A 17,225-nucleotide genomic window follows, 5' to 3' on the forward strand; every position below is an offset into this window, starting at 1 on the left:
AAATTAAATAGCTAGCAGAATTTAAATAAAATTAAATTAAATAAATTTCAAATAAAAAAATTTGAAAATAGTTATGTCTCACCATGGGCTCATTAAGTCATTGTTCAAAAGTTAGCTTTGCTGTTCATTGCTAGTTGGGCCTTTTGTGTTACTGATTTTACTTATTTAGGTTATTTGGCTTCTATGTTAATTTCCCATCTAATTTGGTATGTTCCTACTGGGATGTCAGTATTATAGAATTTGGAGGTGTGGTGGCCCTGCACTCCAGACGTTCCAGAATATTTAACTGGGCCAGAGTTTACATGGCAGCCATTGGCATATAAATGAGGAGGCCAGGGCTGCTGTAAGTACAGGGGGCTGGGGAGAGGCTGCCTGTCCCCACTTCTAGGAGACCCCAGAGTTCTCAGCCTGGAAACCCATGCACCTGAAATGTTCAGTAGTTTGACACAGCTCACTAATGAGGCAGTGGAGTTGGACCATTAGCATGGCAGCAGCTGTGGGGTGTAAGTGCAGCTCTGGGGGGCTTCATGGCTTCGAATTGCAGGGCAGGGACTCAGCCAAACCTCTCCTGAGAAGGAAGAACGGTGTGCCCATGGGAAGAAGCATTACTTCATAAGGTCATGTGTATTTTAATTTTAGAAAGGCAATATCTATCATTTAACAAAATCACTGTGTCCTAGACAATGTTATATAATTGAGTTCATTACACAATATACTAGGAAATAGGAAATGATGGCGATTTTTTAAATGGGCATTTTTATTGAAATAGAGTTCTTGGATTCCAAAATAATTTCAGAATAACATACCAGCGTTATGTCTTTCTAAATAAACTGTGTGTCATGGACTCAAGTTTTAAATAATAGTTCTGGAGGATAATAAATGATTCAGTGGCTTAAATTATTTGCTATTTAAGTACTAGGCTGTGGGTGCAAACCCTAAAGCTATTCACATATACGGAGGTGCACCTGCCAGCTTGGATTTTCTGCTGGAAAATCCACTGTTAGGGAAGAGATTGGAATTTTGTTTATTGGATTAGGGAGAATACAGGTCAAATATGAGTTTGAGTTCATTCCCCGGTGCTCCATTCCATGGAGCAATTCTAACTTAATAATAAATGCCACTTAATATGCACTGCACACCTTATCCCTAGGTCTTTACTATTTCAATGTCATAAATACTAAAGTCACTAGGTGGCACTACCTAACTTACAGAGAAAATTGGAAGCATGATTAGCTTTTTTTTTTTAACAAAGACATTGAAAAGTATCCATTTAATGTTTTACAAAGAGTCTAAAAATTATTTAAGAGTAGATTTAAGTAATAAAGATTATTTTTTAAGGCATTCTACTACTATACATACGACTATACTCCAACAACAGAGCTCAGACTTTTAAAAGCATCTTTCCTGTAATCAGTTAATTTTCAAATAATGTATTTTTTAAATGTTCTTTTGGTTGTTTTTTCATAAGTTGTATCGCCTTATAAAATTCAAAGTGCATATTAAGGGAATAGTTTCTAATTAATTTTTAGTGTATATTATTAATGGTTTTACAGGTTTTTAAATTAAATTTAAATAATTTTAAACAAAATTTCCATTCCTAGTACATTAATTGTAAGTCAAATACATTTGATGAGTGAACTGCAATTTCTCCATTTATATAGCTTAAAGTAATTTCTCTTTCGTTTTAACATTATTAGTATATAAGCATTTCTACATATATAGCATATATGCCTTTCAGTGTTGGATATAATTACTAAATATTTATTGCATTGACACTTGTATCTTAATATATTGAAAATTTTAATATAGTTAATATAGTTCCAGAAATCTCATTCCACTTTTGTTGTTGTGTGTATACTATTATATTATATATTTAGCACAGCGGGTAGGGCGTTTGCCTTGCACATGGCCAACCCGGGTTCGATTCCTCCATCCCTCTTGGAGAGCCCGGCAAGCTACCGACAGTATCTTGCCCCTTCGGCAGAGCCTGGCAAGCTCTCCATGGCATATTTGATATGCCAAATACAGTAACAAGTCTCACAATGGAGACGTTATTGTTGCCCACTCCAGCAAATCGATGAACCATGGATGACAGTGCTACAGATTTACTTTATTCGTATATAAACTATGACTATATGCCTTTTAATATTGTCTTTATAAATATACATTTTGTCAGCTGAAAGTGATATTTCAAGAGGGGAAAATTGTGTACCTTAAATTTTGTTTCTTGCATGCTTTACTTCTGATCTCTTGAGAGAAATGAAAACAAATGAGTGAACTATATCAAGATTGCTAGGATTATACTTACAAGTAAGCATTACTGTAGGAACAGAACAATCATGAACAATGTTCTTACAGACATTGGGACAGTCCTCAAAATTGTCAGCATTTCAAAGGAAAAGTGGAATATGGAAGAAGTAGTACTTGAAGAGTTACAGATATTCAAGGTAAGACTTAGTACAGAATTCTGGGGAAAAAGATGGTGACAATGAGTAGCTAAAAGAGTACACCTTTTATTTATTTTGTTATTTATTTATTTAGCATACCATCACTTGTTCCAGAGAAATTTTTGCAAGTAGTTCCTTTATTTTACTTTTCCATGAGGAATTGGGAAAGTTTTAAAAGCAAATAAGAATGGGACTCACCTCCTATAGAATATCACAGAATCTGGACTCCGGGGATTACTCCTCATTATTGCATTTTCTAACCATATGGTCAGAAAATTGCCACAAAAGATGAAAGCCTGAAGACCCTTACAATCCAGATGCTTTTGTACTTTATAAATTTTGATTTTCAATTTTCCTCACTTTAATTTGAAAAAAGTAGAACTGTGTATAAATCATGGGTTCTGCCTTTTCTGTGAGGAACTTAAAAAAATAGGCAAAAGGGTTGATGGAGTTGTATAACAGTTAAGTTCCTTGGATGAAAAGTCCCCTCACTCACTAAGAGCAAGTATATTTAAAGTAACTGCTCTGCACACTTAGGGGATGTCTTTGACTTTTAACAGTGAATTTGTATTGTAGAATACTTGTATATCCTCAGTGAAACCAAGGGACTATGGCAATAAAGTAAGGTATACATATGTATTAGAAGGATTTTAAATTGTATATATATAGAGATAGATATATATAGTGACTTTTAAAATGTTTTTGCTGAGGATAGCCTATTAAAATGGACCTCTTTTATATAAACATCTATTGCCTTTAAAAGAGTGTAGACCCCTGCACCATGAGGGTCCCAAGTTAATTAACATGCTGAGTTTCACAGGATCCTGTTTACATTGTGATAATAATAGTGGTCAAGGAGTTAACAAGAACAAGACCTGCTCTCTGTTGTCTACCAAAAACAGAATCTTGGGTGGTTCCCAAAGGAAAAGCCAATTTCAAATATGAGTCCAAAGGCCAAAAGGCAATCCCTCCACAACTCATAAAAGAACATGAGAACAAGACTTATGGAGTTGTGTTATTGGTCCCAAGGAATTGTTTGAATTCCTCTGTTATAATTAGTGAAATCACTCCCTTAAATGTCATTGAATACATTTTTTGCACTTAACTTTTTTCCTGTCATACATTTTCTTAAATTTTTGACATCTTCCATTGTCAATTGGTATTGGCTGGTAAGAAAAGAATAGTGTATGGTAGATAGATGATTGGATTCCTAATTAAATATCCCATACCTTTTATTTAAGTAGCTTTGTGTTGTTATTTATAATTTTATATTTGATTAATTTAACATATTTTCTTTTTTTTATGGTTTTGGGCCAAACATGGCAGTGTTTAGGGCTTACCATTGCCTCTTTGCTCAGGGGTTACTCATTACAGGTTCAGGGGACCATGTGGGATGCCAGGGATCAAATCTGGGTCAGCCACATTCAAAGCAAATGCCTTACCTGCTGTGCTATCACAGTGGCCCCAGTCAAGCCTGTTTTCTATGAATAAAACTGCCTCTGAACCATCCCTATTTTGAAATCACAGGAGCCAGTATCATGCTATATTCCATAAAGAGCATATTCATTCACAAGGAGCACTATAACTCTTCAGAATATAGCTACTTGAGCAAGGTTTTGAACTACTGATAGAAATAAGAGCAGAAAGGGGTAATAAATAATTATGAAGGTGTCCTTATCAACTCAAGTTAAAATTACATGGAAATAATTAAGCACATATAGGAGAAAGAAAAAAAACTAAGAACTGGGAATAGATTTTAGTTAACAGTATTTCTTCAAGATATTCCAAAGTAACTATTTTGATAACTTTTATTAAGGTAAAATAACAATATATTTGAAGGAAATAAAATATTTAAATCTTTTTTTTTCTATGTAGTAGAACATTGAAGTTGACTTTAGTGAACTCTGGTATAAGATAAAACAATATATTGTCTACTATAAAAGACTATGAATGCTTATCTTCATTAAAGTTTAACTTCTCTTTTCAGCACTCATCAATCATCTTGAACATGGAGTTGTCTCTTAAACAGGTATTTTTCTTCCTCTTTCATTCTCTCTTTTTTCTAGATATAAATTAACTTTAAATACCAATGGTTGCTGAATCAAATATTCTTTTAGGAAAATCCATTGAAATTATAAGCTAATATTATAAACAATATAAAAAATTTAGATTTATTTTATAATTGACTAGACACCATCATTTCACCTTTGCCTTTGGAGAAAATGGGACCACCTCTCATGAATTGAATAATACATTCTACCCTTCGTTTAACTCTTGAAAATTAAGCTTACTCTCCTAATCTCATGAGGATTTCTTTCTGTCAAAGCTGTAAGAAATGCATGTAAAATACTAGTCCTAATCATTAAAAATGGTTTTTAATCAAAGCATCTATGAATCACACTATAGACTGTGATGGCAAAGAGCCTAAGCTGTAATTCCAACCTACCACTTAATATCTGTCTCCCAGGATCAATTTCCTTAACAGTATAGTCAGAAAAAGTGTATTCTGTTAAGCAGGGAAAGCATGCAAAATTCTGGTCAAGGAACTCATACATTTTATTTGTGAAGTAAGAGGTAGCTATCAATAATATTGGGTATTATTTCACAGTTTTCAAACATGATGCCCTCTATCTACTAATTTCCAATTTATTCAAGATATTTCAAACTTATAATGTCATTTCTGTATGTGCCTCTAAGTTTTTTAAAACTTGATATATATTCAACTTTAAGGTCATGATGATATTGTTTTAATCTGCTATGAACAATACATCTCAGGATTTAGGGGAAAGATCTAAATAGTTTTACTCCTCATATTTTCCCTCAATTTACTATTTAACTCTTCTTGATAGCTTACCACTTAGCATGTGAATGAATGAATGATATAGTTTTATTGTCTTGTTTGTTTTGGTGAGGGCCACACTTGGTGCTCAGGGCTTACTACTGGCTCTATGCTCAGAAATCTCTGCTGGCTGTGCTTAGAGAACTGAATAGGATGTCAGGAATTACACACGGTCTGCTGTATGTATATCAAGTGCTCTGCCTTCTATAGTACCTCTCTCGACTCATGATACAGTTTTTAACTTCCCAAAGCTCATCAAGGACTAGGAGACAAACAAACAAATAAACAAACAAACAAACAAATAAATAAATCAGGCTAATAGTGCAGAATAATGATGGTATTATGAACTGAGTACATACTAGGGGTAGAATGTTAATACATACTAGAGGTAGAGATGGAAGAATGGTAGTTCATATAGGAGAAAGTACATATTAGAGACAAAGAAACTGGTTTAAAAGGGAACCAGAGGGCTGGAACAATAGCACAGCAAGTTGGGTGTTTGCCTTGCACGCCGCCGACCCAGGTTCGATCCACAGATCTTATATGGTCCCCTGAGCACCACCAGGAGTAATTCCTGAGTGCAGAGCCAGGAGTATGTCCTGTGCATTGCCAGGTGTGACCCAAAAAGCAAAAATAAATAAATAAATAAAAAATAAAAGGGAACCAGGGGCTGGGATTGGAAAGATAGCATGTAGGGCACTTACTTTGCACACAGCCAACCCTGCTTTCATCCCTGGCAGTTCATTTGATCCCCTGAACTCACCAGGAGTGATTCTGAGCACAGAGATATGAGTGATCCCTGATCAACACCAAATATGTACTGAAAATCAAAATTAAAAGAGAGAGAAAGGTAGGGAAGCAGGAAAAAAATATTGTTAAAAGAAGACAAATGCCTATAATGTTTTGATAGATATTGAAACTTGCCAGATAAGTTAGAAGCTGTTTGGGTTGGGATATGGAAGTTTATGCCATGTATAAAGAGAGAAGGCTTGAAAAGGTATGAAGGAGAGACTACAGTATAATACAGTTTGTGTTTGGATAGAGCAAAGGACACATTTGTGCGCAAGAGGAAGAGATGTTAGATATCAGTCTAGGGAAGACAGAGCGAGACTAGACACCTCTTTATGGATCCTAAGAAGTTTAACAGTTTCATCTAAAGAAGCAGAAAACCACCAAAGATTTGAAAGCAGAAATAATCATGATAAGATTTTCCTTTTAAAAAGATCTGCCTGGTGTGTCAGTGTGATAGATGGGTCGAATTCTGGGAGAGAGGTGAAGATTTCTGGAAAACAAAGCCCAAGGAAGAGGAAATTGGACACTTACAAGTAATCCGGGAAAGAAATGATAAGGACCCTAACAAAGGTCATAGCAGTGGAAAGGGATAGGTGGGGATAGATTAGAGAGTTCTGTATAGGAGAATGGAAAAGATGTGATGACAGCCTGGATGTGAAAGGAAGAAGACTCAAGATAACTCCCAACTTTGGGTCTTGGGTTGCCTAGTGAGAGCAGAAAGTAAATTTGGGGGAAACAATCTTCTGTCCACATTTTTGTTGTTTGAACACCCCCTCAACAATAAGAAGGCTCATGAAATGAGAACAAATAGGAGAAAATCCTGTTGAGAGAAGAGTTTCAAGAGAAAAAAAACACTACAAAGAATTAGGTAAAACAAATCATAGACACTGTACATTACAGTTATCAAGTAGGAAAATGTAATGGATGCTTGAATTATAAGATTTCTGTAGGTTAGTATACATTATTTATAGTAGTATCTATTTCTCATATTGTTTTCCATATAAAGTGTGGCACGTGCCTCCAAAGTTGGCCTGTAGTTCACTGCAGGCAAAGCTATGGCTTACCTGTATTACCTTCCGCCTGACTCCTTCTCTCAGCCCTGCCCCCTTTTTCCTACGATAAACACCCAAATGGATGTGTGCAAAAAGTAGTGCATTTTTATCAGGACTTATCTTCAAAATTTAACTTTATTCCGTAGGATTTTCAATATTCCACATAACTTACATATGACTTGGAATCCCACAAATCTCCTTAATACTCTTCATTATGATGTCACATTTTCCTTCAGGGATCAAGCGCTAAATTAACAAATTAAATGGTTCATTAAAATCACAAAAAAAAAGGCTTATAATCGACTTCTCAGTTGCTGTCATATATTACAAGAGGAGAAAACCATCGTTGCTGGTTATCTAGCATCTGTGCTTCATATAATTTACCAAAGTGCATTTTCAACTTTTGAGAAAGAATTTGACATCTTAATTCCTCAGTCTAGCAGCTGGCTTTTGACCTTCTTAAATTACTGGCAGGGTTACATTAATTCTGCAGAATACTGTTTATTCCAATATCAACATATTCAAATCACTATTTTGTCTAGGGTAGAAGTGACTGACTTATCTCAGTCCTAAAAGTTACATGTCTATAAGAGTGTTTGCAATGGGCAAGATACCTGAAGAGGCTGATATTAATCTATGATTTGGTATTCAGGAAGGGGAAGTTCTTAAGACTAATCTGAAAGATGCTTCTAATTCATTTGTTTTGCCTGATTTGCAGCAACAATTGTACATTGGTTCCCGAGATGGATTTGTTCAGCTCTCATTGCACAGATGTGACACTTATGGGAAAGCTTGTGCAGACTGTTGTCTTGCCAGAGACCCCTACTGTGCCTGGGATGGAAATGCCTGTTCTCGATACACACCCACCTCAAAAAGGTAAGAGGCACAAAAGAGTTATTAGGAAGTCTTCCTTTTTACACAATGTGTAACACATGAGTACTTTTCCTTACAGTCTAAGTTACAGAGAAAATGTCAAAAACATGAACAGTGGTCACTGTCACTGTCACAGCAATCCCATTGCTCATTGAGTTGCTTGAGTGGGCACCAGTAATATCTCCATTGTGAGACGTGTTGTTACTGTTTTTGGCATATTGAATATGCCACGGGTAGCTTGCCAGGTTCTGCCGTGCAGATGGGATATTTTCGGTAGCTTCAGGGGCTCTCCGAGGGGGACGGAGGAATCAAACCCGGGTTGGCTTCATGCAAGGCAAACGCCCTACCCATTGTGCTATTTGAATGTTAAAATAAAAACATTGCATTGTTTTTAAAATTAAACTAAATTTTACAAAAAGATTAAATAGATTGTTCAGAAACTTTGAAATGTGGAATTTTAAAAACATAATCAATTGTTATTTCCTTCTTCTATGTTAAACATATTGAAGTTATTTTTCTTTCTGTTATCGCTATTCTTCCCCTCTCTCTTTTAATTCTAAATAATATACATATATACTTACTGTCATATAAATAATGTATAAATATATGTGCTGGTAAAACTTTGCACAAAGCACTCTTCAATGACTTAGTACAATTCTACTTTTACTATAAAGTCTCTAACTTGTAATTCATAGCTACTATGGTAAACTACTTACCCATCAACTGTTGCCCTGCTGTTTGTAGATCATGGCTTTGTGTGCTATTAAAAATAATGCTATTTTGATTCAGCAATTTCTTGCAAAGAAGTTATTTTACACAAGTATGGGAAAAATTGCTATAAAGTTATGTGTTAATATATGGAGTTCAGCCTTGTTTTCTCAACAAAGTTATTACAAACAACCTCAAGTTAGTTAATATAACTGATGCTGCCAAATAGATTATAATTATTTCATTTATGATAAATTATTTTAAAAAGTGGGTTTCAGCAGCACTTAAAAGTATTATTCAAAGTTTATTCATGTGTACTTGAAATGTTAGCAGTTGTATATAATATCATCTTTTGTTGGTTTTAGAGAAACACTCAGCAATGGTCAGGGTTTACATCTGGCTCTCTACTTAGAAATCACTCTTGATGCACTTGGGGACCTTATGGAGTGCTGGGGATTGAACTTGGGTTGGCCTTGTGCAAGGCATGCACTACCCACTGTACTATGTCTCTGGCCCCAATATATGGTATTATTTTTGTCTTTAGGTCTTATTGAAAATAACCACTAAATATATGTTAGTCCATTACTGAATATCCTTTTCTTTTTGAATCTCAATGCCATGACAAGTTTCAAGTTCTAAGAATCACAGATGTGTATAAAGAGATTTAGCTATTAAAAATTAGAAAATATTTTATAGTCCTTAAAATATCTTAATTAATATTTGGTAAATATGTGCTTTAATTACAAGCTGAAAGTAAGAAGTACCTAACTGATTTTTGACCATGTCTAGACTCATCTTATTGAGTCTTTGGGAATGCTTTTCTTTTTTTTAAATTTTTTTCTTTTGGTTTTTAACCAATTTTTAAAATTTATTTTATTTATTTTTTTTGTTTGTCATTCCTTTTTTTAAATTTTTTAAAATTTTATTGAATCACCGTGAGATAGTTACAAGCTTTTATGTTTGAGTTACAGTCTCATAATGATCAAACACCTATGTTTGAATGCTTTTCTAGACGTTAAAAACCAAGACTATTTATTAGTTGGTAAAGAACTTTCAGTTTGATGAATTGACCCCATTCCTTAAGCAGCCAAGATTTAAAAACATTCTTGACCTTATGTGTCTATACTGTCATCATTTTTTCTCCTTGAATTCCCAAGGAAGATATCTCTGATCTTACAGATATGCCACTGTGATGTTTTTCCTTATCTTCTACAATGTCCATGTGAGCCAAAATATGTGTAGGATAGATGACTCCTTACCTGGTCAGCATTGTCCTCAAGGGGTACCCAAAATACCATAGATGATTTATTGTGTGATCTCTATCATCTTCTGTGTGGCACCATAAATTATAAAATGGCCAAAGTAAATGAAAATATTCTCTAGGAGTATACTTTGTTAGTTTATGTAACCAAGTATAATCTGTTAGCAGATTTTCTCTTTTATATATTAGTTGCTTTTTTCCCTAAAGGAAGATAAGCGATAATAATGAGCAAACCCATTATTTTTATCATAGTCATTACTAATAGTATCATCACTAATGTTAGTATTGTAGTGACTAAAGAAAAAGGTAACATTACTTTTTGAATTTTTTTTCTCTTATCAGCCATTGAGAATAACATCATCATTAAGGCATACAAACTTTTACTTTCATTTCAAATAATGGTATCTCTTATTGTTTAATCAAAATATATGTAATAATAACCCTACATTTGTTAAGGAGTTTGAATTTATTTATACTTGTCTATCTACTAACTGAAGTTTTTATATTGTTTCTTTCCTATGGTGGACTTATATAAAGAAGGTAAGTATAGTCACTCCCATTTATGTATATTAAAAGCCAGATTTTGTTTATATTCAGTTGATTCTGGTGAAAACTTTGTTAATAATCAGAGAAAACAAAAACTGTAAATGTTAAATAAAATGTGGTCTTATTGCCAAAACAGGATTTAATTTGTCAGAACTCTACTAGTAGTGTTATTTGAATTAATGTTAGAGTGTATGAAATATTGACCTTTAATTGAGTAGCATGACAAATAGAGTTCTCCTTTAGCCACTGTTATTATATTAGATGTAAACATTTTATATTCCACTTACACGCTAAAAGTTCTGAACAGTTTAATTTTTTTTTCCATAGGCGAGCTAGACGCCAAGATGTAAAGTATGGAGATCCAATAACTCAATGTTGGGACATAGAAGACAGTAAGTATAGGTTAAAAGGCTTTTCTCCTATTTAAAATCTTAAGCCTATTCTCTGTGTCTTTTTATTATATGACTTAAAGCATCTATTATACAGGAAGATCTCATTTTTGTGCTATGCTTATGCTCTGGAAAAGCAATGGGAGATTTTTAAAAATCAAATTACTGTCTATGTGCCTAAGTAAATAATACTTTGTTATATGGTTATTTGTTTCATATGTCTTTTACAATTCCTATATCCCCCCTCCTTTTTTTTACTGTCTTATCTAGCCTTGTAAAGTTTGAAAACTGCTTTTAAAGATAAAGTAGGATATAGTCCAAACATATGGACATTTAAATAAACTTAACAGGTCCTTCCCAGAAAAATATAGGCATTTATTAGAAAGAAAGTTTTAGGTAGCTTATGCATTCTTTGTAGTCACAATATAAATCCACATATCCTTTCATTCAGCAAATATTATTAAATGCTTTCATGTGTATATAATTGTCCTGAGTATTATCAGAGACAAAGAAACTCTTAAGAGAGCTTATTATTCTTCAGGGAAATGTCATAAGGCATAATTAGTGACATGGGAATTACTGAAAAGAGTGATCACCAAAGACTGAAATATTCACAGAAAATTTCTTAGACTGGAAAAGCTAGAAAGTATGAGTCTGAATGGGCAGACTGGAGAACAGAGAGGCAGTGTGCTGAGTGTGTCTGATAACAAAAAATATATATAAAGGTATTATTCTACATCTTTTCTTACTTTACATGAGCTTCACTTTCAAATAGAAAATACATTTACCCAGTCACATACAGACACAGGTAGACACATGCATAAAAACAACTGGAGGAAGAAAGCTGTCTTCCTGTACTCTTACTTGTTGCCAACTTGGAATTGGAAAAACAACTCAAGCTCTTTAAAATGATTTCTAATGTTATTTTTTTGAAAAATGATCTGGACTATATTTGGTCCAGAATAATATGACTGTCAGAGGAATTGAACTTACAGTGGTAAACAAAAAAGGAAATAATCTGTGCATTCCTGAAACTTATACTCGTGTGTGTGTGTGTGTGTGTGTGTGTGTGTGTGTGTGTTAGGGAAAGGTTAAGGTAAGAGCAAAACAAAACAAAAAAACTAAGAACATGGAAACTATATGCTTATGTTAGTTTATGATAAGCCGTAGAAAGAAAAGTATCTAAGACACAGTTATTGCCTGTAGTACTCGAAATTATTTTCTCTTCATCATGTCCCTTTCTTGCTATCACCAACCCATTGCACACAAGTCTGTTCTAATCATCATCATCACTCAACCCTATTCATTTTTTTTGTCAAGGTCACTAGCAATTTCCTCTTTGCCAAATCCAGTGGCCCATTTTCAGCTCTAAATTTTGCTTAGTCTCTAGCTCCCTCCACTTTGAAATATTTTTCTCTACTTGATTTTTATGTAGTGATGTGCTAGAACCCTGAACACGCTCTGTATGGGCCCCATGAGAGTAGAACGCTCATATTATTTAGGGATTCCGTGAGATAGCTTTAAATCATTGGTAGCTTGAATCCACTATGGTGGGGTTTTGGGTTATTTTTCCAGGAAATATGGTATATTTTACATATCAGGGCTTATTTTTTCTGTTCAGAGATGGTGTTGCAATAAATGAATGTTTCAACAATTCACTCCCTTCTGATTTACCTCTTACCATATAGACTTCTGAGTATTCTTAACTTTTCATCCTACCATTTCAATATCTAATCTATGCTTTTTAACTCCTTACTGCCATAATGTCCATGTTATTTAGGAAGTCTTATTTCCACATTTATTGTACAGTTCTGAGCACTCCCTGAGTACCAGATTTGGTTATTCATACATCTTCTTAGAATCTCTTAGATAGATGCCCAATAAGTTTCTCAAATGGCATCATTCTGTAAATGTTTCCATAAAAATTAAAAAAAAAACCTTTCAACACCTGGTTTAAAGAACCCTTTAGGGGTCATCTTTTCATCCTTTCTTTCACATCTATCAATCACTTTTCTGTACCTTCTTCTGGCTCCATAGCCACAACTCCATTATATAGTGTCACCTACCTCATGTCAGCCTAACCAAAGCCACCAGTACCTTTGGTACCATGCAAGGAGCCGTTGTCCGGCTCCTGTATTTGCCTCTCCATGGTCTCTGCCCCATTCTGTGTCCCCATTTAACTTTGGGGAGCCTCCATCTCATATTCAAGGTTCTTCTGGGACCCTTGCTAGCAATACTCAGCCAACCTGGCACATTTCAATGCTAAGATCAGATGGTGTGGTACTTGGGTCCTGCGGGCTGGGACCACCAGGACCTCCTAGTGGTACTGGAAGCTTCCAGGACTTGAGATGACATAGATCAGCACACTTTTGATGCTGGGCACCAAATCTGTCAGGCTCATGGAAGGCATGTGTACTAATCCTTAACATACATTCCCAGGCCCAGAGTAACCTTTATAAACACTTGAGTAACATCATAGCAGTCACTAATAAAAAAATCTTTGACTAGCTTTTAGAATTAGTAAAATAATTAAAAATGTACAATTTTTAGGATGGTCTAAACAACTCTCCTGATCAGGTTTTGATCATTCTTGGAATCTCTCTAATACCATTGATGCATTAATGGCTCAATGATTCTCTTTTCCAAAGGCCCCAGATCTAGTTTTTGCCTCAGGGGTGATAGCACATGTGTTTTCTCTGTATAAGAACTCATCTCTTCAGATGTCTGTATGGCTCCATCTTCACATCATCTAATTCTGTGCCTTAAGTGTTTCTCAACATTGAAGCATTTTCTTGATCATTCCATATGAAATACCTCTCATTCTACCCAACCTTATTCTTAGATTTGTTTATTTTCATTGGTAGCTCATAAAACTGTCAGATGCAATCTTCTTTGAATATCATTATTTGATTATCTTTTTTACTTAAATACGCTTCCCAAGGGCAATGAATTTGTCTGTCACTGTTACTAGTTTACTCTTATTACCTTAATGCCAGTTACCATATTACACAAGAACATTTGTTTAATGGATAGATGAAGAAAAGTATCTCAGGTGTATATCTTTTGAGCTTTACCTAAGGGCAAGTTAAATTTGATAAAGTGAGTGAAGTGGCATTAGGGAGAATTTACATAGATTAATTTAAGTCCTTGTGTTTCTTGTGCTATTGTATGAAATTTATATTTACCCTGTAGGTGATAGTGAGCTATTTAATATTTCTACAGAATACTTATTTTTAAGTAAAAGTAATTTACACTGTAGATCATTAATCGGAGTTTTAAAAACCTGAGGAAGGAATCAGTTTGGGGAATTAAAAAAAAATAAAGAGAGAGGACAGGTCAGACATGAATAATAGCTTGTAGTAAAGAAGAAATGAAGTAACTTCTTGTGATTCACAGTATATAGTATTTTAGTACATGTGGTAATAATGTTGCAAATAATTGGGCAATAGATAAATTTTCTTTCCTTCCTCTGTTACTTTAACTGTTACATGCTGTGATGCTATATGATAACTAATACTATAAATCAGTAATGAATTTGATGACATTTTTTAAAAAGTAAGCCACAGTTTTGCTTTAGTTACATAATGTTAGTGATATGCCAAGTAATTATTATTTATATAATTTATAAAATATTCTATATATTGTTACAAAATATTATAATCTGGAAGACTAAAATATTCTCTTCAGAACTACTTTTCACATGTACGTGTGTGTGTGTGTGTGTGTATGTTATTGGCATCACACCTGGCTATGTTTCAGGGTATTTTTTGGCTGTGCACTCAAGGATTACTTGTGGTGAGACTCTAAGAACAATAACTGGTGTTGGGAATCCAACTCAGGTCAACTGAGTGCAAGACAAGTGCACACTACACTCTCTGTGTATTCTATCCAGCCCAGTGAGAATTATTCTTATAAATATTTTTGAATGTTGTTGTAGACAACTTATATAGCTTAAATCATATAGTAATGGAGGTTCAGAGAGACAGTGAGCAAGTATGGCACTGATCTTGCACATGGCCAAACATGGTTTAATCCCCAGTAGTGGTCCCCTGATCACTGCCAGTAGTGATCTCTGAGCACAGAGTCAGGAGTATACCCTGAGCATTGCTGAGTATGGCTCCAAAACAAAATTTAATTAACAAACTAAAATTAGATATTAATATGTTATGTCTGTATGTATGTACATATGGCTATATGTATACTTGTCTGTATGTGTATGTATTATATATTATATATCGATGCATAATATCACTGTATCACTGTCATCATGTTGCTCATAGATTTGCTCAAGTGGGCACCAGTAACGTCTCCATATGAAACTTGTTGTTACTGTTTTTGCATATTGAATACATCATAGGGAGCTTGCCAGGCTCTGCCATGAGGGCGAGATACTCTCCATAGCTTACCGGGCTCTCCAAGAGGGGCAGTGGAATCGAACCCAGGTCGGCTATGTGCAAGGCAAATGCCCTACTGGCTGTGCTATCGCTCCAACATGCAATATATAAATAAACATATTGATATAACAATATATTATGTATAACACATATATTTTACTTAAAATGGAAACATAAAGCCAGAATTGAAACAACAAATTCATTTCAATTAAACTGATATAGTAATGACTTTTATATAGTCACTGCTTTTTTATTTATTTAAAATATAATTTCAGTCAGCATAAGATTTCTTTTTTTTAGTTGATTTCACTTAGACTTTATAAAGCTGGCCAATTCTTTGACTGAGTTAGTCTAATTGAATTTCATCCGAACGCTTCTCCCATCTCTTGACAGTCAACTTGCATTCTCTGTGTTTTTTTTCCATGAATTCCGTTGCTCAAGCAAACAGCACATCTGTCACTATGAAATAATGCTGTCTTTCACTTTCATGATGGCACTACTAATCTGTCTGTGCATTAGTAATTTATTAACTGTAAAATCATACCTATAATCTTGAATTGGAAGAGGTAGTAGATACCTTACAAGGGTTCAAATGGAATCTTTACACATTTTTAAGATTACTTGAGGTTAATTCATAATGGTGTCAGACTTAATGTTTGACTTAATCATTGTGAATAAAGTACAAGTGAGTTCAAAGGAAGGTTCTTAAAAAGAAGTGTAACTATTTGATGATGTCCATTCATGTCATTTGCCGACAATCTTGTGTGCTTAAGTTTAGGATCCACTTAGGTCTCTTAAGTTTTATTCTTTGGTTGATGCTTAAAACTCTAAGTAGGCCCATCTGCAGAATAGAGACATCTGAATATATGATGAAAAAGTGCATGTTTGAGCCAGACTGAGCAGCCGTCATTTTTTATTTGATCAAATTTGAGCTACAGATTTTAGATCACACATGGGACACAGCCTTTGGCTACTCGGAATGGAATGTGTTTCAGATGTTGCAGTTGATTTACGAGGATAAGGTGTCTGAGACACTGTTCCCTTAGCATCCCGTTAACTATATCACAGCAGTGTATGTACACTGAAGTATTCTTCACAATTTTGAGATTTTGATTATTAGATAAATTAGCTTGTTGTCATTGATAGAGAATGTCATAAATTCTTTCTTGCATCAATATTTCTTCATGTTAGTTTTATTTGTTAATAAATTTATGGCAGAATTATCTCTAAAAGCTAAGTAAATTATCCTTCTCGAACCATCTACAATATTTAATGAAAAAGGGATTAAATTGGAACTTTGAAAGTGAAAAGCATAAAGGGATGTCAAAGATTTATTAAACAAAAATTTATTCAACTAAGTCAAAGACAGAGATTCAGTGTTTAGAATTAGACCTTGTGACTTATTTTTTAAAAATAAATTGTAAATAGTTAATCTCTTGATAGAAGAACAAAAATTTCAAAATGTAGATAGAGTTTTAAAAATCAAGGGTATTGATGATATTTGACTTGTAGGTAATAATATTATAACTTGAATTTCCTTTCTCTTTAATAATGTATATGAATCTTTCCTCCATAGCATCTGTTCTAAATCACTCTATTTTCCCATTGTTTTTAAAAGCAGGTCAAGGTTAATCTCCTATTCCATGTTTGCTTTCCAGGCATTAGTCATGAAACTGCTGATGAAAAGGTGATTTTTGGCATTGAATTTAATTCAACCTTTCTGGAATGTATACCCAAATCCCAACAAGCCTCTATTAAATGGTATATCCAACGGTCAGGAGATGAACATCGAGAAGAGGTAAGTTAAAGACATCAAAAAATACTCACCTTGAGGGAAATGGCTTAAATTTTTAGTTGTTTTGATTTGAGAGACATTTTTCTTTCAGTTATTCTCCTGTAGTCTCCTAATCACTATTTGATACAC

At 34.2% G+C, this 17,225-nt stretch overlaps 1 protein-coding gene across 1 annotated transcript in view; it reads left to right on the forward strand.

Annotated features, from left to right (window-relative positions):
* Positions 1 to 17,225, forward strand: part of SEMA3D (semaphorin 3D) — a 219,728-nt gene that overhangs the window by 190,558 nt on the left and 11,945 nt on the right. Inside the window, exons 13-17 of the mRNA XM_004602146.2 lie at positions 2,359 to 2,447; positions 4,435 to 4,476; positions 7,849 to 8,006; positions 10,846 to 10,910; positions 16,960 to 17,099. Coding sequence (XP_004602203.1) covers positions 2,359 to 2,447; positions 4,435 to 4,476; positions 7,849 to 8,006; positions 10,846 to 10,910; positions 16,960 to 17,099 — 494 coding nt within the window. The remainder of the gene's footprint in view (positions 1 to 2,358; positions 2,448 to 4,434; positions 4,477 to 7,848; positions 8,007 to 10,845; positions 10,911 to 16,959; positions 17,100 to 17,225) is intronic.

The sequence above is a fragment of the Sorex araneus genome, chromosome 1, assembly GCF_027595985.1.
Source record: "Sorex araneus isolate mSorAra2 chromosome 1, mSorAra2.pri, whole genome shotgun sequence".
NCBI classification, from domain to species: Eukaryota; Metazoa; Chordata; class Mammalia; order Eulipotyphla; family Soricidae; genus Sorex; species Sorex araneus.